The sequence below is a fragment of the Wyeomyia smithii genome, chromosome 2 (genome assembly GCF_029784165.1).
Source record: "Wyeomyia smithii strain HCP4-BCI-WySm-NY-G18 chromosome 2, ASM2978416v1, whole genome shotgun sequence".
Lineage (NCBI taxonomy): Eukaryota > Metazoa > Arthropoda > Insecta > Diptera > Culicidae > Wyeomyia > Wyeomyia smithii.
The window spans coordinates 167,313,993-167,336,337 of record NC_073695.1 but is presented as its reverse complement, the minus strand read 5'-3'; the positions used below and the strand labels follow the sequence as shown (position 1 = coordinate 167,336,337).

General features: G+C 39.3%; 2 protein-coding genes across 3 annotated transcripts; one reads left to right on the top strand and one right to left on the bottom strand.

Annotated features, from left to right (window-relative positions):
• Window positions 1-5,627: 5,627 nt before the first annotated feature.
• On the bottom strand, window positions 5,628-17,902 carry LOC129724401 (uncharacterized). Of its 2 annotated transcripts, XM_055679281.1 has the most exons (8): window positions 17,595-17,902; window positions 9,664-9,798; window positions 8,130-9,091; window positions 7,034-8,070; window positions 6,872-6,969; window positions 6,625-6,813; window positions 5,907-6,564; window positions 5,628-5,846 (listed from the first exon to the last, which is right to left on the bottom strand). In XM_055679281.1, exons 1-4 carry the CDS (start codon window positions 17,674-17,676, stop codon window positions 7,732-7,734), a joined length of 1,518 nt encoding a protein of 505 aa, XP_055535256.1. In that variant the 5' UTR covers window positions 17,677-17,902; the 3' UTR covers window positions 5,628-5,846; window positions 5,907-6,564; window positions 6,625-6,813; window positions 6,872-6,969; window positions 7,034-7,731. The 2 variants fall into 2 exon arrangements, 1 of the variants encoding a protein (XP_055535256.1); XR_008727914.1 differs by lacking the exon at window positions 8,130-9,091 and having other exon boundaries at window positions 17,595-17,868.
• A 2,904-nt stretch (window positions 17,903-20,806) lies between these two features.
• LOC129724403 (peroxisome assembly protein 12-B) lies at window positions 20,807-22,093 on the top strand. Its single transcript, XM_055679284.1, has 4 exons — window positions 20,807-21,066; window positions 21,122-21,615; window positions 21,673-21,894; window positions 21,947-22,093. The coding sequence occupies exons 1-4, from the start codon at window positions 20,947-20,949 to the stop codon at window positions 22,062-22,064; spliced, it is 954 nt and encodes a 317-aa protein (XP_055535259.1). The 5' UTR covers window positions 20,807-20,946; the 3' UTR covers window positions 22,065-22,093.
• The last annotated feature ends 252 nt before the right edge of the window (window positions 22,094-22,345 follow it).

The window sequence follows — 22,345 nt, the reverse complement described above, 5'->3', positions numbered from 1 at the left end:
TGTTAAATTCTAACTCTTGATCTGTACATTTTAAACAGATCCACCTTTCAGAAGTTTTGGGAGCCTGTGAGAGCTTGGCACAGCTCAGGTGAAACCAACGGTCACACTCGTCACAGGCTACCAATGTTTCGACCTCGTCTTTACGATCACAAAGGCGACAGTGACCGTTTTTATTTACTACACACTTAACTGCATAATGTTTTCTCGGTAAAGTAAAATACCGAACTACTTGAAAACATTTTCGTTTACCGTTGTTCCGTAACAAAATTACTGAGAAATCGGAAACCGAATGAGTTTACCGGAATACCGTAAATTTGTTTGCCAAAAAAATCCGTAAAACAGCAAATTTCCGAATTCAGTAAACTAAAATACCGAATCTCGGAAGCCTGGCATCATTTAACCGAGATCTCGTTGAACCAAAAAAGCTCTTACCGAGATTCCGAAAAATAGAACTGTCAAAATAACGAAAGCTTCACTATCAGTTTTGTTCGTGTTTCGGTTTAGATGTGAAAGGAACAGGTTTCGCGGTTAATTATCATTCCGAAGAAATCTGTAATATTCATATTAACCTACAATGTTGAGTAAGTATACAATATTATTTCTCAGATCTTGTTTGTGTACAAATATAATACTAAAAGAAAACAATTAATTCTTTCCTTACTCAATTTTGTAGGTTAACGGCTCGCTTCGCAGGATGGAAGTTGCAGTGATGGATGTTGTTTTATTTCCAGGAAGCAACACAACTCTCCTGTTTCTACCAATGCTGTAATAAGTTTAATCATTTGACAAAATAATTAATGAAATTATACGGATAATTAATCGTTTTCATCATTTCCTGGATTTATCTGAGAAATCACAAAATGCGTACTTCAGTAAATTTTACCGAAATTTTCGTAATAAATCGACAGTTGAAATTTCCGAGTCCCGGTAAAATATTACCGAGAATCTCGTTAAAGTTTGACAAGTTGTCAATTGTTGATTTTACAGAATCTCGGTATTTTGATGTATTACCGAGATTTCTACCGAGATCTCAGCTGTTGAAATCTCGGTAATTCATTTTACCGTACTCGGTGATATTATCTAAGTGTGTACAAAATAATTTTTCCCTGCCATATCTAGTCTTAGTTTATTAGTTTATTCTCACCAGAATCCTTATTCACACCGACCGTCCGTCAGTGATTTTGTTTTCCACCGACCGTCCGTCAGTAGTTTTTTATTCCCGAAATACCGACCGTCCCACAGTGGGGAATCGCTGGCCATCAGCCAAAAAAAAATTTTTTCGTTAGCTGTTTCATAATATTTTTCCTTTATTGCTATAACATTCAAGTGTCTAAATCCAAAATTTGGACGCAATATCATAAAATCTGAATTATTTATGACTTTTCAAAGCTTGGCGAACTGACGGTTTTTGTCTTTTTCTTGAAAAAAAAGAACATTACTTTGAAACACTATGTAGCTTCAGTGATAGCTTGGATTTTTTTGACGTCAAAGGAAAAGTTGTTGTAAATATTGTGCAAAATAAACCCTTTTCATTTGATATTGTAAAATTTAGTCATAGTAGGCCTAACACTAGAAAAAATTAAAAAAAACGTGATTTTTTGTAGAAAAGTAGCTTAAAAGTTTAGTTGCCGCAGTTTGCCACGGTTGTGACTACATTCAAAATTTAGGTAAAAACGTAAGCTTTCAAATGCATACTGTACGCTGCTGCGTAAAACTGCGCAAATTGTCACTTTAGTGAAAAAAGCGATAGCAGATTTTTTTAGTTTTCATTTTTGAAGTTGAAATTTCATCCTGGATTAATTTTAATCATCACCATGATACCCCATTAATGAAAATTTATGATATCGTACTCAATCCGTAAGGATAAAATATAAATTTGGGCAAAAATCACAAAATTTATCAATGAAAAGTTATAAAATAAGTGTTAAACAAGAAAACAGTAAACAAATCTGAAATTTCAATTTTCTCAAACTTTATCACTTTCTGCAAATTTAAAACAATACTAAAAACATTCAGCCCTTTTCAATTTATGATCATGAAATTCGTTAAACTGATTGAAGTGTCAAATATTAGCAGCAAATACATACTATCGAATTCCGGCCAACAATAGCCCGTTTGAAGATTGCTTTTGCTTCGCACTCGTTTGCATACAAAAGTAAAGCACACATTTGGCTTTATGAGAAAAAAACAAAGAACAGTCTTCGCCCTCCGCATCTTTTCGTATTCATTTAGAACGTTGTGTCATTCCAGTGTCTTAGTTTTCAAATTCATAAATTCGTTGAATTTTATTATGGAGCCTTCAACTTCAGCGGCACCACCTAATTCAATGTCTAGTAAGTTGTCAATTCGTGGTGTTATACATGTATTTAAATGTCCTCTTTCAACCATAGAAACCGGATTAGGAAGATAACATATATATGAAACAATGAAACATCGAAAATTACTAGAAGAAATGAAAATTGCAGCGAAAGACATTTTTCCTGCTGATAAGTATAATGAACTTGAAATTTTCTGGAAACAATTCATCACGAGATTTAAGCGATCACAGCGAAAGATGATGATGCTGTTGATGATTTTTTCAATTTGTAATTAATTTGTAATTATGTTGTTTAATTTTTTTTAAATATATATATTTAGGCAAAATTTGTTTAGTTCGAGGGGTCGTCCATAAATTACGTTTTTTTTTTTCAATGCGAAGGACGCCCGGTGGCCCGGTACTTGTGGTCAAAGATCATATAATTCTATAAAAAAGGAAAAAAGGGCCAAAAAAATATTAAAATTGGCTTTTGTGCTTTATGGACGGTCCCAAACCAAAAATGGATGCCAAATTCGTGTTCAGAGCCCCAAAATTATGTAAATACCAAGTTTTTGTCGCATTTATCGACACTTTTTTTGCTTGGCCAGCCTTTGTATGGAGTCGCCCCACTGTGCGTCCGTCGGTAACTGGTTTTCCTTACACCGACCGTCCGTCCGTGTCTGATATTCCGCCGACCGTCCGTCAGCGACTTCCGTAACTTATTACACCGACCGTCCGTCAGTGATTAATTTCCACCGACCGTCCGTCAGCGATTTTCGAGCTCTGCTGCACCGGTTAAATTAGCCCTTGGAACAGGGTTAATGTTTCTTTCAACACTGATCGTCTTCAGTGACTCAATCTAGCCGTCCGCTAGACTTGAGATTTAAATTGCCGACCGTCCGTCGGTAATGATAGCAATCCGCTATTTGGTTGCGCTAGCCTCTCCTCTAGCTCGTTTTCGTTATCCGGCCGCACCGGTTCCTGCACTGAATCTCTTCAGTGACTCGAATCCAGCCGTCCGCTTGATCCAAGATTTAAATCAGCGACCGCGTCGACTGTCTGTCCGACCGTCCGTCGGTGTTTCTCAACCAGCTGTCTGCTGGGAATCCTGTCCTTATACTGGCCGATGATGCCAGTCCAGATGGAGTTTGCGTTTAAGCGTTCTAGTCGCTTACGCCTTTTTTGTGATAGTTCACCTTTGTTGGTCTTATTGGCGCCAACACGCCGTTCATTCAGCTACCCGTGCAGATTTCAACAAACACGGTGCTTATTTACGTGTTGTTAATCTTACCCAACACGTTGGACGTTCGCTTTTCTTAGCGCAACTTTCGTCCTGCTCCTCTCTGGAGCCACCAAAATGTAATCGCGTTTTTGATGCGACCAAGAGGGCGAAGGATCCTCTCTTTATACGTTCCTTGGAACAGAAACGGGTCGACAAAAGTTTTCCTGAGCACAGGAAAACCGCTTTTACTAGTTAGAGTTCGGGATGTGATCCTTAGCACAGGAAAACACGTTGAGTCTCAATCTTAAACTGATACTGAATTTTATTCTCAAAAATATTAGCTTATATAGTAAAAAAGTTTATACAAATTCACATCTTAGGGGGTAAAATTACAACTACTACTTTAAGGCTAGCTGAAGAAGTTCACATTCGTATATCTTCTAAAATCATTTTCTAAGCCTAGCCTTAGTTTGTTGAACAGAGATAGAAATATAGTTTTACGAAACATTTAGTTACTTATCGTATTCCTATCCTTGATACAATTCTTTCCCTCCAATACAGAGATATAAGTTTAAATGCATTGCGTTGGTAGCATTCTCTAACACATTCTTTGAACAGATTTTCCTTAACTCTAAGCAACCTGATAAGGACAGAAAATATCTTTGACTCTAATCTTAGCATTTCAGACCTACTGATAGAACGCGTTGTTTACTCGAGACGCGAGCTTCATTTCTTATATCAAATATAGTGCAGCGATATGTCCCCCGCGCAGGATAAGTCATACACCACGTGTATCTCACATACTAGTAAAAATAGACTTCTTCCAATCCACGCGTGGGCGTGAACGAAATCACGCTATGCAAGAAGGCATGGAAAATACGAAACGGCCGAAAAAAGGACAAAATCCCTTTTTGCCTTATCCCTTTTATTCCAATTTCGTTTTCATTTGACATGGACCTACTCCTCGTCACATGCCAGCATTAACTCTATCATGATGAAAAAGGTATCAATTCGTGACGACGCTACAGTGAAAGTATATGAAATTTGACACTTTCACGGTTTTTACGATGCACTTTATTATTTCTCAGGAATTCCACCGTTACCATCAGTTATACGAAAAAGTTAGTCCTTATTGCGCTTTGAGAATAGATCTGGTACCTCTGACATGTGAAACTTAGTTGCCAAATTTGTGGTTTTTCCATCGCTTATCTCTCTCTCTCTCTGAGTATCTCTAGTTTCACTGTTTGTACGTTTGTTATTGTTGATGTTTTTCAAGCTGCAAAACCAAAACACGACCGTAACCGAAATCTTTTAATGTCGGCAATAGTATCAAAAGTGTTTTTTTATTGTTTTATTTAGAATTGGCACTCGCGATACTAGAGCTACCGATCGGATAACACTTGTTTTTCACGCTTCTGAATCCGTATTGCATCCAAGTTGCGACCGATCGAACATACATAAACCTGTCATAAGTTGAAAACAGACTGGAATCAGCTGATCGCAATTGTCTCTTGGATTGCCGTAAAACCGCGAAGTAAGTAAATTATTCGACATATTTGTAGCGATGCCAGATTGGTTTGACTTCAATTCCGTAGACGGCCGAAATTGAACCCCCATAAAAATTTTGGCAGTCGCAACTCGCGTTGACGGTGCTGAGAAATATTTCAAAGATCGGTCGCACCATTCACACCTACGTGAACTCTCATATGTAGTTCGTGTTAATGGTGTTATGAGAGAATTCAAAGGTTGTTCGCACCTCCGCAAATTCCCATATGTAAATGTCAAAATGTGCGGGATGATAAAACAAAAATGTTTCCATCCATCTTTCCGCATGCAAAAAAGAAACAAATATTAGTAACACTGTGTTAACACGGATTATGGGATAGTCAAAATGTGCTTGATGACGAGAGCGAAAATATTTTCTTTCACAAGCAAAAACCAAACAAGAATTTCTGCTGGAATTGACAAAAGTGAGGGTGCTCAACCAGCGCGATACTGAGTCGATCCTGTTGATCTTTTGACTGGAATTGTAACCGAAATTTAGCAATCTTCCCATACGAAAGATTTTGGGTGCAGTGACATCTTGTGTTTTTTTTTTATTTTGGCATGTTGTGGGTTTTGAATAACAATTTATTCGAAGTTTCATTTTCATAATTATTACCAGATAACGTTAACGCTATTGTTAAATCAATGGGACTAGCAATAGGCACATTCAACGGATTCGATTTGTCGCACAAAGTTGTAAGCAGTTTTCGACCAGTTGGATCCTGTTCCGCACGTATGGTCGAGTACAGATGATTCTTGAACGTGCTCGAAATCTGAAAATCACTGGAATGAAAAAACAATCATCAGATTCTGAATTAACTACTTATTGCATTCCTCTCTTACACGATAGAAATTTTTCATTGGGCCTCAACCTCTTGAGCTGGTGTGTGAAGATCAATGATTGGTTTAAAAAGCATTCGAAAACGAGTTTCTTGCTCCAGCAAGATTGATTTTCCGAGTCCGTTACTAATAAATCGTATTTCTGGAGATTAATGGTAATGTCACTTTCCCGCCTGCTATCACTTTTTTTGCCATTTGTAGCTGAAGAATCCGATTTGCAAACTTGTTTAATGTTTCACTTTATAAATTTTAATGCTTTGTCATTGTTTTGCTTTTCGTTGCTGTTGTAGTTTATGAAATTCATCGCTTCCAAACAGATTACTGTGGCACATGAAAATTCAATTACCTTCAAATCACTACTGACACAAAGAGCCGTGTATGTAGGAGTGCCTGATGGCGCTGAATGAACCCCTTGTTTTTTCCAACATTTCCATTCGACTTGCACTGTTACCAAAATTTAGCAACCTTCCTCCAACCTTTTTGAATATTTTACATTTGTAGCTGAAGCATCCGATTTGCAATGATGTCGACGCTCTTGTATATCGATGGGACTAGCAATAGACAAAGTCCATCGATCCATCGAGCAAAATTGTAAGCAGTTTTTAATTAGTTCGGTCCTGTTTCTCAGCTGACGTTATTTTTGAACCAATAATCTTTTCTTCTAGATAAAAAAAAAATTAAGAAATAATATATACAAGACACTTAATCTATTGAAACCTACCACTAAATCTGGGAACTTTTTTGTGATTCTCGATAGAATCAATATGCTCACGATAAATGTTATGAATATTTTCCATCTTTTTTTTTGAAATACAATGCGTACGATTTCTAATAAATCGCGGGGGTCTGTTTCCCAATTCCAAAATGAAAAGTTCAATTCAAGGATGGTTTTCTCATCTGCGATGTTAATCTACAAATAGGGTGGGCTGTTTTTGTTGTTAATATAAACTTCCGATGGGTTAACAAACCTTTTTTTTTTCAATCAGATTGATCAGATTGTAGCGAGTTACAACACTATTCTCCTCTTTTAGAACCAGCTAGGAAACATAAACAGATGATACTGAATCTAAAAAGGAAATGTTTTTGTTTAAAAAATTTTCAAACATTGTGACAATTTTTAGAATACTTACCTATTTATTCGAGAAGTTCTAGGACATCATGGTAATCTTCAGTTTCACATTCGTTGTCTTCAACAGCGATAGAATACATTTGACTGTTAAATTTAAGTCGCATTTCAGTCGGAATTTGCGCTGTATTCGGATTTCCGAATGTTTTTATCCAATCTTTTGTTCGGAGAATTCCCACTAGGGAAGCATTTTTCAAACGGTTTCGGATTTTGGTTTTGTTCAAATTTTGGGCGGAGAATATCCTTTCAGCTGCCGCCGATGAATGTGGTAAAGATAGTATTGCTCTCATAAGTCGTGCCATTAACGGATACTTCAGTGCATCATTTCTATCGCGGAAATTCGTTATTTTAATCCAAAAATCCTCGGCGTTATTTTATTGCGTTAGTCCTAAGCATTTGAAATTCAAGTGCTTAATTTCATTAAATTCGTTATCAGCATCCTGCTACATGCTATCTGGTATTACAGTTGGGAAATGTGGTAAAACGGGGCCAACGCTCAAACTTCTCCCTTCAAAAATGTTGATGGGTTCCAACATTTGAATACTTTTATAGATTTCATTCTCTAATTGGAACCGTTTAAACATTTGCAAGGCTAACTCTAGGTAAAACGCAGTGCACGTATTTTGTATAGCTAACAATTGTGTTTTTTCAATTTTACTGGCATCTAGTTTGGTAGCTACCTTTACTCCTAGGTACCTAGGATCAATCATGAACCGGCTTGAAATCATGGGGGTGAAATTTAATATCAGTCAAGTTTGTAGATCGCGTGACATCATCTTTTATGAAGTAGCTAAGTAAATGTCTAAGTTTTCTTGATAAAGTTGCATGGAGTGAAATGATTTCCGGTTTTTCCGATTGAAAAAGTTTGTTCATATTATCAACGAACGGCAAAATGAAATCTAAAAATAACAGGTAGATTTCGGTAACGGTATCAGCGAGCGTTTTATGAATTTTCGATGCGTTCGATAAATTATCAACGTTTGACGCAAGTCCAAAGTATATCTGCAACGGTTCATATCTAGACAAAACAGCCTTCACAACCTGTAAATGATAGAATTAACAAGTGAAAAAGGTTGAACTATAGTGAAGTGCTTGACAACCTGTCCTCTAGACAAAAATCGAACATCATGCATCCGTGGCACGCGGATTGGATTGAAATCTAGCATGCATTGAATTTTATCAAATTGCTGCAATCTAACCGGGCTAGCAGATAGATAGCTGTAAATATCTTTTAGCATTTGTTCCAGATGATCGGGTAACTTTTTGCTAGCGTAAGACGCGCATAAGGCGAGAGAGTGGCATATACAGGGCATACTGATGAGATGCGGACAATCGTCCCGCAGTAGACTCGTTACTGAATGTCTCTGTCCGACCATGACAGCAGCGTTGTCGCTCCCTATTCCGAGCATAAACTTTTTATATGGGATGTTGAACTGATCGAGTCTTTTAACAATTGCTGTTTTTTTAGAAGAAGCGTTACTCGCATCGAGTTCAATCAGATCAAAAAACACGTCGCGAATGTGACCCACATTCTCGTCGTAGTACCTCACAACGACACACAGAACTTTTTCCGATGTAATATCGGTGGATTCATCCACGATTATACTGAAGTAAGTTTGCTGCATGATCTGGATCAGTCTATTTTTCTGCGTTTCTCCAGTCACTGCGATGATAATTCTTGCCGCTTTCGTGCGGCACATTCTCACTGAATTAAGAATTTTTGAATCAGGAAAGGATGCTTTTAATGTCGGTATGAGTTCGTCCATAGCTCTGAACGAAATATTTTTGTGTACTGCGTACAAGCATAATCGAATGCACGCATCTACAGTTGCTAGTTCTGATGGTAGCATTTTCTTCAAATCATTGCTTCGGTTTAAAATTGCTGATGCAGCTTTTTTGTGAGTTTCCTGTCTTTGATGTGTTCGTAAATCCTTTATCCCTCCGTTTTCAAATTTCAAGGAAGATTCACAAACCTTACAGTATGCAGATTCTCCTCGCTGTTCAAGCCACGGTAGCTCTTTTTCCCAGACTTCTTTGTATTGTTGAACGTAGCGTTTAGCAGCTATTCGATAAGTTGAAATATTTAATTAAAATGCATCGCTACACATGCAATACTAAAAATTCGGAGTCATCCGAGACTTTTAGAGGAATACAGTCAGTTTTTTTACGCGAATTTTTTAGAAGGTTTTGTTTACGCGAATTTTTAAAATAACGTGGTTTTTTTAATTAACGCGATTTTTCTTTAAGCGGATTTTTGAATTACCGCGTTTTTTTTCGCGATAACGCGCTAGTTCAAATTTTTTTCGCGAGTTTTCGAATTATGCGGGTTCGGAACCAAAAACGTCTAAGTGTTTATTGAGTGGAAGACTTAGTCAAGACTTAGGCTCTTCGCCCTCCGAAAGATCTGAAATGACCGTCAAAGAGGAAAATTTTTAATACTGGTCGTAGAACGTTTCGGTTTTTTTCTAAAGTTTTTCTTGGTGGTTTATTTCAGGTGAATTTTCGAATGAACGCGGTTTATTACGAGGTATGTATCCCCTGCGTAAAAAAAACTGATTGTACATACATTATATAGATTATACACATATACAAAATTCTAAATATATTTACAAAGAGAACCAGTAACTGACTTACATTTTTTCTTTTTTACGATTAAACTTATTCTTGCCTCATTTTCACTAATTGCAAGTTCCTCATTGCTGACTATTTCCATAGCTATTGTGTTGTTGTTGTAGTCTTCTGTTTGGATTTGATGTTCAGGGTCGCTCGCTTTGTTCCAGACAAAATAAAACAAAGAAACAGATTGAATAGAACACAACTTACTATTAAAATCAATAAGTAACGAGCTTGGTTTGTAAATGGCTGGAGAAGGCGCAGCATATCTCGTATCTACAGGTATAAAATAAATCCATGTGAAGTATCACTGGTGACCCTTTAGCCTCCTATCCGTACATCCTGGGGGGGGGGATCTCTAGTCGTATGCTGACAGTAAAGGGGGCTTTTTTGAGAGCTGATTTGAGCGTCTGACCTCCATGTATGGGGTGGCTCGAAACAGCGTCTGTTCTTCATGTAAGGAGCGGCTGAGCTACCGTCTTGTTAGTGCACCCAGGACTCTAGACACCAAAGCCAAAACGTATTCGGGACTTAGAACAGTGGTAGCACGTTGGTCCTTCTTTAAGACAGTGGGGTTGGTTGCTGGTTGGTTGGTTGCGAGCCTGCACCAGGAAAAACAACTTAGCAACAAACGAAACGGCTGGGCAGTGCGCACCAGCAATACACCCGTACTAGTTGGCATAAAATAGACCCCAGTGTGGTCCAAAGCATAATGCCCTGCAACTCCTATCCCTATCTCCGCGTGGTACCGACTGGGATACGAGCAACCAAAGGAAGATCGGTCAACCGGTGGAAACTTGGTCGTATGCTGACAGGAAAGGGGGAGCTGCTCTCTTAGGAGGGCAGCTTGTCCGAGCTTCTGTTCCCCATGTAAGGGGCGGCTCAAACAGCGTCTGATCCGGAGCGGACGGCTGAATTATGAAATGCGGCGTCTCGCCAGCTACATCTGAGACGGCAGCCCCGTCGCAGACTAGGCATCCGCAGCCCTAGTGAGGCAGCATGCCGAAACATCAAAATACTACGAACAATCAAGAATTGAATACGGACCGGAACAATTGGCAACGACCTAAGCGACGAAATAAGGACGACGATTGTAAGCTCGGTACATGGAAATGTAAATCGCTGAACGCCCCGGGTAGAAACCAGATTCCCGCCACTTCGACATCGTTGCGCTCCAGGAGCTTTGCCGGAAAGGAGAGAGGGTATGGAGGATTTGTGGTCGCAGGGTACAGTCCTACCAGAGCGGGGGCACAACCAATGAGCTGAGTACCGGCTTTATAGTGCTGAGCAGGATGCAGAGCCGTGTGATCAAGTGGCAGGCGATCAGCAACAGGTTGTTCTGTTTCTACAACTACACTACCCTGTGCACTGCCCTCACGAAGGAAGACCCGATTTAGAGAAAGAAGAGTTCTACGCACAGCTGGTAAAACTCTACGATAGCTGCTCGCGTAGACATCAAGATCGTCATCGGGGACATGAACGCACAGATCGGTAGGGAAGAAATATACAAGCAGGTGAACGGCCCGCACAGCCTGCACACCGTGACGAACGACAACGGCCAGTGATGCGTCAACTTCGTAGCTTCCCGTGGACTATCAGTCCGAAGTACCTTCTTTCCCCGTAAGGACATCCACAAAACCACCTGGGGATCACCTGACCAACGTTGAGCAAATCAAATTGGCCATGTTCTCATCGACGGCCGATTCTTCTCTGACATTACAAACGTACGTACCTATCGCGGTGCGGATATTGGCTCGGACCACTACCTAGTTGCGGTATCATTGCGCTCAAAACTGTCGACCGTATCCCACGGGCGACATAGCCGAACCCCGCTTCAACATTAAGCAGCTCCGGAACTCCCAGGCTGCGGAGGAATACGTGCAACAGCTTGAAACGGTCTTCCCCACAGCGGAGTGGCTAGGCGCATTGCCTCTCGAAGACGGCTGGTGCAGCATTCGCACAGCTATCGGGGACACCGCAACGGCGACACCAGGAGTGAAAGCACCGAGTGGCAGAAACGACTGGTATGACAGGGAGTGCGAGGCAGCGGTGAATGAGAAGAACCGGACCTGGGCGATAAACCTGGGCAGGTCAACGAGAGAGAACAAGGCCAATGACAAACGGGCACGGAACGACATGACCACGATTCTCCGACGAAAGAAGCACCAGCAAGAGGATCGTGAACATGAGGAGCTAGCGCAGCTGTACTGTGCCAGTGAAGTTTTATGAGAAGGTAAACCAGTTCCGCAGAGGCTATAAGCCACAAGCCGATATGTGCAACGACACGGATGGGAACCTTTTCACGAATGGCAGCGAGGTGGTTGACAGGTGGAAGGAGTACTTCGATGGACACCTGAATGGCGAAATAGTAAACAGAGGCGGAGCAGGAACTGACCTAGGAGCACCAGCAGCGGATGACCAGCCCCCGATATTCATGAAGTTCTTTGTGAGATCGGAAAGCTGGAAAACAACAAAGACGGACTGCCGAGCGAGCTCTTAAAACATGGAAGAGAGGCGCTGGCTAGAGCGCTGCACTGGGTCATTTCCAGGATTTGGGAGGAGGGAAAACTGCCAGACGAGTGGATGGAGGAAGTCGTCTGTCCCATCTACAAGAAGGGCGACAAGCTGGAATGGCGCAACTACCGCGATATCTCGCTTATCAGTGCCGCCTACAAAATACTTTCACAGATACTGTTCCGTCGTCGTCTGTCACCTTTAACCAGGAGGTTCGTGGGTCAGTACCGAGCGGGTTTCATGGGAGCCCGTGCCACCGCGGACCAGATCTTCTCAATCTGACAGATCTTACAGAAATGTCGCGAGTACAACGTGCCCACACATCAAATCTTCATTGACTTCACGGCGGCCTATGATACAGTCGATCGAGAACAGCTATGGCAAATCATGCACGACAACGGACTTCTGGATAAACTGGCTCGATTGATCAGAGCCACAATGGCGCAAGTGATGTGCTACGTGCGTGTTTCGGAGATACTCTCCAGTCCCTTTGAATCGCACAGAGGGTTGAGACAAGGTGATGGACTTTCCTGTTTGTTGTTTAACATCGCCCTTGAGAGTGTGATCCGGAGGGCGGGAATTGACACGATTTTCACAAGGTCCGTTAAGCTTCTGGGCTTCGCGGATGACTTTGACATCATATCACGTAACTTTGCGACGGCGGGGGAAACTTACACCCGACTGAAAGCCGAAGCTGGACGGATCGGACTGCGGATAAATGCGTCGAAAACAAAATACATGCGAGCGAGAGGCTCCCAGGAAAACAACATCAGCCTCCGAACTCAAGTCTCTGTAGACAGTGATGAGCTTGAGGTGGTCGATGAGTTCGTGTATTTGGGGTCACTGGTGACCGCCGACAATAACACCAGCAAAGAGATCCAGAGACGCATCCAGGCAGGAAATCGTGCCTACTTTTCACTTCGGAAGACACTTCGATCGAATCGAGTGCGATGACGCACGAAGTTGACGCTGTACAAAACCCTGATAAGACCGTTAGTCCTCTACGGGATCGAGACAACAACGCTTCTCGCGGGGGACCTTAACGCTCTTGGAGTTTTCGAACGGAAGGTGCTGCGGACTATCAACGGTGGAGTACAGACGAACGACGGAGAATGGCGACGGCGCATGAACCACATGAACCATGAACTGCACGCGCTGATTCTCTCCAAATCCCATTGCACACCTGGCGAAAGTCAATAGGTTGCGGTGAGCCGGTCACGTCGCAAGGATGCCGGGTGACAACCCTGCGAAATCATTTCTCTTCAGCAACCCTACCGGCACCAGAAATAGAGGGGAGCAGCGTACACAATGGCTCGACCAGATTGAAGGAGACTTGCGGGTGATGAGACGCCTGGGGAACTGGCGAAACACAGCCCAAAACCGAGCAACATGGCGACAAATTCTTGATACAGCACGAGCCACCACGGCTCTCGTCTGATTGGTAAGGTAAGTAAGTAACAAACGAAGAACAAAATAATTCGAACCGAATAATCGGCATAGACCCAGGCCACGAAAACGGACTAACGATTTGAAACTCGGAACATGAAACTGTCGATCACTCAATTTCATTGATGCAATTGGAAGCTACCAGAGGTGCGCTAGAAAGATTCTATGTTACGTATGTTTTGGATGGTCATACCATCTACCAGGTCGCTGAAAACTACGTGCATTACCTTGAAGCATCGCTGCCGGAGGAGGCCGAGTTGATTGAAACCCCTTTCGAGGACTGTTAGAGTGCCGTGAAAACAGTCATTAACAGCGTAGCGAAGAACGTCCTGGGGCATGTGGTACGAAACCTACGGAATGAGTGTAGGAAAGTGTTGGACGAGAACAACGTTGGGCGGGTAATAATGTTGCGTCGAGCTATTCGTCAAGACGTGGAGCGATATAGACAGAAGAGGGGACAGCAAAATCCCTAGTGCCTGCATCGCCTGACTGTTCCCAAGTTATCTTCTAACGTCTGTCGTCCTTAGTAAATGGATTCTTGGGAAGATAGCAATCAGATCTTCACTTCGCGCAGATCCTCCAAAAGGGCCGTGAGAACAAAGTCTCTACGCACTATCTATTCATCGATTTTTAAGCCGCATAAGATATTGTCTGTTTCCTTTCGAACGAAACGCGCCAAATTCGTTGCAGAAATCGTTGCCATACAAACTCCATGACGACGATTTCTGCGACTAATTTGGCGCATATTGTTTTGAAAGAAACAGACAATACAATTGGGTTGTTCAGCTATTCACGGCTTCCTGATTTTTATATATCAGCTAAAAGAGTTTAATTTTAGCATGGGTTTATTCTCAGGCTCCGCACCACGTACCCTTCCTTCAATCTGAATTCTACAGTACCCCTGTTGACTCTCCTTCTAACAAAAATAAGTCCCTATTACAGTCATACCTCGATATAAGGCAACCTCGATATAAAGCAACCTCGATGTAGCGTAACTCGATATAACGTAACTTTTACCTCGATATAACGTTGCTTTTAAAATACATTGAAATTGAAAATAAATGATACAGCAACTGTTTTTGGGCTATAAATTGCTTAAAAAAAATGTTTGTAGTAAGTTTTGAAATTGTTCAAAATGGGCATAAGAAAGGTTTAAAAATGCCAATAGGTGATGGGAAATAGGTTTCCACGCATCCTTCAGTAACAATTCACAGTCTTGCAGTCATTAAAAAAAATTTCTTTAGCTTGTTGAAAGTTTCTCTGAATGGGCATAAGAATTGTTTAAAACTACTGATAGGTGATGGGAAATAGGTTTACGCGCATCTGTGAGTAACCACCAACAATCTTGCATCAATAAAAAAAATTATGCTTGTTGAAAATTGTCCTAAATGGGCATGAGAATGGTTTAAAAATACTGATATTTCCCATCGGTTTTCACGCATCTTTGAGAAACCTTTTGTATAAATTGAAAAATAAATTGGGCATAAGAAAGGTTTAAAAATAAATAAATAGATATAACGTAACGAAAATAAAAATAAAGTTGCCTTGTATCGAGGTATGACTGCATTATAAAACTGGCGTGAGTAACGTATGAAAGTCTACAGGGAATTGTAAATAGGCGACTTTGTTAGGATGGACAGAGGTTCGGTATAATAGAAGAGCAGTAAGCTTGAAACGGAATGGCACGAATATGAATGATAAGCGTATCACTTACTTCAATGATGATACTGCAATAATATGAAGTACAGAAAACAACTGGGCAATATCACAATAGATCTAAGCTCTGATCGCAGTGATGAGTCCACACAGAAAAAAAGTACATGCTGGCTGACGAAACCAAGCACGACAGGGCCCGCTTAGGCAGCACAGTGACAATTGACAGCGATGAGCTCGAGGTAAGTTGACGAATTCGTCTACCTACCTCGTTGTTGACGAATTCGAATTCGGACTCAATTTCCAAAAATAAATTTCCTTTTTTCTGAATTTCCCTGATCTTTCAAAAAAAAAAAATCTGACTATTCAAATTTATTTTTAACTGATTTAGTTTACGACTATTTTTCCGTGTTGGGTATTTTCGTCACTGCGACCAATTTTTTGATATTTTGTGACATAGTTTACGACTATCATAGCTTCTCACACCCAAATCACAAAACTATAAAAGGTCAGAAATAAACTGGATCCTACTGAAAATCCCACCAGTAGTAATTTGAATAGTTTAGCTTCGCTTTTGCTAACTTGAATCTTAACCAAAAAAAAAATTTTTTCCATGAAACACATCCAGTTTGATAGAATTTAAAATAATAACACTGGTCGACCGAAGTTTAAAAAAGTTGCCCCAGAACTCAAGCAAGTCGCTCTGAAATTTTATGGCGTTTTGGCCTGTAGAGTGATTCCTCTTCGAGTTCGTCGCTTCTACGTTTGCTTATGAGAAAACTCATTTGAGTTTCTGAAAACGTTTTCTTTGCTAGGGGCATCATCATTCACGAGAGTGGTTGAGAAGCTATAATCTTTCCTTTTTTCCAGTTAGAGCTCCAGGGTAAAACCTGTGTTTACAAGTGTTATGGTTTGTTTGAATATTTTATGTCTTTCGAAAACAAACCACCGTTTTCTTTATTGTGTTATCTAGTTGGTAGCTAAGACTATCTGAATTTAATTTAATATCAAATGATAGATTATATTACTGAACTATTTGAAATACCATTTATTTGAGCAAGGCACACGGTGTGGCATGAACCGGTTGTTAATTTTTTACATAGAACCATAACTTTTACTCGCAAATATTCTCACATGGCTCCGTTCTGCTTCACTGCTTCACATTTTCCAAGTAAAACCGTTGAAGACGTTTTTCCTGATTGTGATGAATCGCTGACTGCCGATATTTAGTTTTATGCTGATAGCAGGTATTCTGAAGCGGTTTTTGTAATCTAATTTGATTATAAAAACAGATTTTGCTCTAGAGCTCAAACTGTAAACAAAGGTTAAAGATGCTCTTTAGCTGTTCCTGTGAATTTTGATGTCCCTAGCCGCCTCGAAAGTACATCAAAAGGGCACAGAAGGTCCTGAAATCTCACGTATCACTGCTTGTTGTTTTAATTTATATCGATTTTAAATGATTATTATAAATTTCAGAAGTTGATCAAGTTACGGAATTCCATTTTTTTAAAGTACACTCAAAATAATTTTCACGTCATAATTACCGGATAAGTTATGTGAATATTTTCCACTATCATTTTCACGTAGATTCTACGTGATTGTCATTTGAGTTCATCATGATCTTGTGATATGATTTATCCTATGAATTTTATACAGCAGACATATTCATTTTATGTGAATTTCACGTAGAATTCAACTACCGGTAAAATGGAAAGCATTCGATTATCTGCTAGCTACTACGTTTGATACAACGTAAAATTTCCAAATTTTGTTTCCCCAATTAAAAGACGGCAAATAGTTTTTAGAAACTATAGAAATATGTTGCTTGATAAATCGCACGGCCATGCAAAATCGCCGATTCGTAAATGAATCAAACGACATAAAAACGGACAAATATTACGACATTTGCCGGCGATAACTATTGTAAGCTGCAACTGTTTATGTATGGGAAACTCCTCGACCTTTGAACTAAATCTGTGTGAAACCTGTAAGCTCAAGGCTTGATGTCAAATTCGTACGGTTTTTCGAAAGCTACCTTATTGGCAAGCCGTCGAGAAATTCTATTTTATTGTCAGAGACTGAGTTAGACAACAGCTTTGCCATTTTGATTTCTGTGTATTTTCACATAGAGAGTTCACGCGATACTTCTTCTATGACATTCTGTTTGACGTTGCCAAGTTACTACGTGATAAAACATAGTATGCATGTGATTTTCACGTAGATGTTATGTTTGTCACATAAATCATGCAAAATGACAGAAAATGAATAAGTACAGGAAATTTCACGTAACAATAATGTGAAAAATATTTTGAGTGTAGGTTATAAAAAATGATTCTCACCTTTCGAATCGCTAGCGCAGGGTTCTCGCAAGCCTCTCTCCAAAAAATTTTTCATAATTTTATTCATTCTCTTTTCGGACATCGAAAAGTAAATAAATTTTTGACACTGAACACTTTTTTAACCAATAACAATAGCTTTTTTTTCAACCCGATAATTTTAGCGGCAATGAAAAACAAACTCGGTAATGAAAAACAATTCACGTTTACGGCGTTGCTGATATTCGCGTTGACGGTGTTGCTAATATTTGGTTGGTTTTTGCGTGAGAAAAAGATAGAAGCATGCTTTTGTAATCACGCACATTTTGACAATTACAAATGAGAGTTTATGTAGGTACGAACAGCCTTCAAAATCTTTTTCTACGCGAATAAACCGAATTTGTTTCGTTTTTGCAAGAGAAGGAAAGAAATAATTTTGCTCATCACGCACGTTTTGATAAGTACATATAAGACTTCGCGTAAGTGCGAACAGTGCAATATGAGATACATATGGGACTTCGCGTAGGTGCGAACAGCCTTTGAAATCTCTATCAACACCGTTAACGCGAATGACAGCAGTAGCAAATTCTAGCGGCCCTTCAGAAAAGTGTTCGATGTTTGTCAGATGAAAAACACTGCAAAAAAAAATCGTACAATTCCGTAAAAAATTCAATTCCGTAGATTTTACCTACGGATCCGTATTTCCGTAGAAAGGGATCATTTCCGCCACGCTGCTTTATTTTAACTCTAATTTGATTAGGATCTACTCAGTTTGGTATTCTTATGCAAAATGTCAAAAAGTGAGTTATCGGGTACTGGATAATTGAGTAACATTTACCCAAATTTTCATAATTACCATGTTTATTCAGTTTTGAGTTATTATCCATGATGTTTACTCACCCCTGAGTATATGTATATGTCAAAAGTTTTCAACAGCGATATTATCTGTTTCCGAAGAACAATTGGTGTCGCTTTTTATTCGTTTGCTAGCAGTAAGTATTTGATCTTTCATCAAATCAATAATTTCCTAATCAATTACATTACAAACAACATGTAACAATATTCCATAACAATTTCAGCCCAACATCATTATTGCAGAGGATTTGAAAACATAAAAAACATCTCTTCAAAATGAACAACCGCATGTTGTGTGTCCTGCGATGCCGTTTTAGGTCGGGCTTTTATTCGTGATAATGAACGGATACATTTGTATCGATGTACAGTGCCCAATACATGCAATCGATACAATTTAAATCCTTCGCAGTGTTTGGTGACGGATTTTCTGGTGTGCGTACTGTACAAAAACATGAGCCACAGTTCACGGGCAACTGTGAACCGGTTGGTTGCCGCATTATATAAAGACACGTGAATGATTTAAAACTTTTATAATGTTTCGATGAAAAATAAATCTATGATTTTGATTGTTCTGAATTTATTTTATTTATTGAGTCAGATTTACAAAAACCAGAAATCATCAAATTTCCAAATTTAGGCAAACTGGGTAACTTGTACTCATTTTCGTTAATTCCTGGTTTGCATAAACAGAGTAGATTCTAATCAGTTTTTGACGTATGACGCCCTTACTCAGAAGTGAGTAACCGTAAACGTACTCAAATTAGGGTACCTCCACTTTTTTCAAAAATGGGTCATATCTAACTCACTTTAGAGTAACAAATAATGAGCGTGCGTAGATCTACGGAAATTTCCGTAGATTTGGCATCGCTGCATATTTGTGTGTTCCTCTAGCGATCAGTAAATAAAGTAAATAACCCTTTTTAGTCGCCGCCGTTGCCAGTAATAATTTTTTCAACGGTTTTCGCGATACTTCAACATCGAAGGTTTATGTAGATAAAAACAGCATACTTCTGGCAACTCAGCGTGGCCTTTGATCCAGGCCTATGAGATGACGCCATTTTTCTATGACCGAAAAATAACAAGCAAAATATTGGAACCACAGTGGGTTCGAAATGGAAATGGAGCCACAAAAAAAGTCACATACAACCCAGTGCAAAAGCATAGGCGCGTCTAAGGCCTACTTTGATCATAATGTTTGGGATATATTTTGTAGAAAAAAAAACCTTCTCGTGAGTTATAAGTATGAAACTCAATTTTGTGAGAAAATTACCCATTTTTGAGAACCATCTGTAGAACTTCTTTTAGGTAATGCTTACCTATTTTTAAGTTCACACCACTTCACTCAATTCTTGAGTTTCAGTACTTTACCCAATTTTGATGGGATGAGCTTTTGCTCGAGATGGGTACTATGTTACCCAAAAAAAAGTTGTCAGTCTTAGTGTGTAGGCCAATATATTTTTTCAGTTCTGGCCAGAGATGCCAGATATACAGACAAATCTGTATTATACAGACTTTCTGTGTTGCGATACAGACACGCATAAGCCTACAGTTTTTATACAGACATTTAGTATAATACAGATATTACACAGATATCTGATATTCTACATAATGGTTTTACCAGTATACACAAAAAAAACGAACACAAAAACCAAAAGTCACTGTAGCCGTTGCTGGAAAAAGTGAACTACGAACTGAACACTTTGCTGAACATATTAATCTGTCGTTTTTGAGAGTGAAATCATGACAACGGGAATCGAGTCAGGCTATCGGGGTTTTTATCGGCCCCGTGGGCACTAATCTGCCTGTTTCGCCCCCAGTAACAAACAGCTGATTGTCTCGATCGATTGCCATGCAGGATATATTGGTGAAAAGACCGTTTGTTCTATTCGGAGCAATATCCAACGTTGAAGAATTGCTTAAAATGTCCCAAACCTTGAAGGTACTATTTTTATAACCGCGAGACTTCTGCCATCATGTATCAGTTTAGCTACATTACGACGAACGACGATTTTTATCACGGGAAAGACTCTTCCTTCTATTTGTTACTTAGATTTAAAAGATAAATTAGTTATCGATTAATCGACCAACTATGATAGACTCGAAAAAGAACAATCGAAACAAGCAATAAAACAAAACAATCTGACAGGTCGACAAATAATTAGATATCAATGTATCGGTAACTTTTTTTCGCAGCGGTATACAGACTTATACAGACATTTTTATGGATTATACAGACTTGCCAAAAAAAAGTCTGGCATCTCTGGTTCTGGCATCATTGTGGAGTATAAATGCCAATGCGAGGAAAATATCAATAACTATCGATCACGCGGAAAGCTCAACGATTCTATCGATAGCCGGCAACTATCGATACTATCGATAATTATCGATAGGTTTCTCATCCCTAGTTTGGGATAGACCGCGTTCAGTTTTGAGCAAAGTACTCAATAATAATGCTTTGAAGACCCCATTTGCAAATGATTTTCATATATAAAAAGTATAAAGGAGAAAAACATTAAGAATTATGGCAGCCAAAGGAGCGCATATTACGCACAATATCGAAATACACCCTTCGATATTTGAGGTATTAGCCGCAGATTCATTAAATGCAACTTTTTATCCAGCATTGAAAAAAGTAATCCATGTAAGAAATAATAAACAATAATTTACTATTTACTGTTCAAAACCTTTTACTCAAGTTTTTAGCGACTATAAAGCCATATCCATTCGGCACTTTACTGAAGTATTACGATGAAGTATATGTATTGTTCAACTGTGTTGTGCAAAGTTATTATCTGCGAAACAATGGAGGGTCTTTATCGGAAGTTTTTTACGGATTAACACGAGTTTCAAATAAAAAATCGAGCTTCAATCGCATTCAAAAGCAATGCTCTTTAGTATGCTTAGTTGTAGCACCATATTTGAATCACAAATTTGAACGAATTCTACACAAATGGAGAAATGATAACAAAAATGGAAAAGTCATATCTGTTGAGAAACATCAATTGACTCAATTGATTTCCTTTCTAAAAGCTGTTTTTGAAGGGCTTAAACTTGTTTATTGCATTTCATACTTAGCCGGAAAGAGCTCAACGCACTCACCTGGATTATGGTTAATGGGGCTAACGCTTACCTATCTACCTGATGAAGAAGTATCATGGACGTTCAAAGATTTATTATCTGGCCATGTTACGTAGGTATCGCAAGTAATTTTAATTTTGCAAATTTCAAAGGAAAATTCACATTTTAGATTGGCAGCTATGTGGAGCACGTTATTACTAAGAGTTCTTGAGCTTTCTGCTTTTTTCTTGCAATTTATTGAGTGGTGGCAAAATGAAGCGAATATGGGCGATTTGTCTAAACTTCCACTTCCAAAGGCACCAGAAAGTGATTTGAGCAGTGGAAAGTATAGAAACAAATGTCCTCTTTGTCTTCAAAAATGGATCATACCTACTGTTATATCAGTATCAGGGTAACTGTTTTCATTCTTTTGTGGTATCAGTAAATGACAAATATTTTTTAAGATATGTATACTGCTACCGGTGCGTTGTCACTTATATACAGCAGAGGAACCAATGTCCTGTGTCTAAATATCCAGCAGCAATCAGTGATTTAGTGAGAATTTTTGACGATGATGAATAAAGCAACTTGTTGCCATGAAGCTTGTTAAACTGTTTTCTCAAATGAATATTTGACAAATAGTTTTTTCGTTTAGGGATACCATCCGTCCTGATTTAGCAGGACATGTCCTGATTTTGAGATCATATTTGGGCGTCCTGATTTATTTTTCATATTCTAGCATTTGTCCTGATTTTCATAAGACATGCAATTATCTTCAATCACCAAGCTCATATTTCAAGGCACAAGTCGGTAAGTTTTTAACAGAAACGTGAATGTTGCCTGATATTAGAAATTGTTGGAGA

What these genes read in the sequence shown, in the direction of transcription:
- LOC129724401 (XM_055679281.1), bottom strand. Translation starts at nt 17,676, where the DNA reads ATGTCCGAAAAGAGAATGAATAAAATTATGAAAAATTTTTTGGAGAGA. An exon ending in CTGCGCTAGCGATTCGAAAG is followed by an intron (nt 9,799 to 17,594) that starts GTGAGAATCATT and finishes TCTGGAACAAAG; the next exon opens with CGAGCGACCCTGAACATCAA. An exon ending in GATTTTTGTCTAGAGGACAG is followed by an intron (nt 8,071 to 8,129) that starts GTTGTCAAGCAC and finishes TATCATTTACAG; the next exon opens with GTTGTGAAGGCTGTTTTGTC.
- LOC129724403 (XM_055679284.1), top strand. Translation starts at nt 20,947, where the DNA reads ATGGCAGCCAAAGGAGCGCATATTACGCACAATATCGAAATACACCCT. An exon ending in CATTGAAAAAAGTAATCCAT is followed by an intron (nt 21,067 to 21,121) that starts GTAAGAAATAAT and finishes CTTTTACTCAAG; the next exon opens with TTTTTAGCGACTATAAAGCC. An exon ending in ACTGTTATATCAGTATCAGG is followed by an intron (nt 21,895 to 21,946) that starts GTAACTGTTTTC and finishes ATATTTTTTAAG; the next exon opens with ATATGTATACTGCTACCGGT.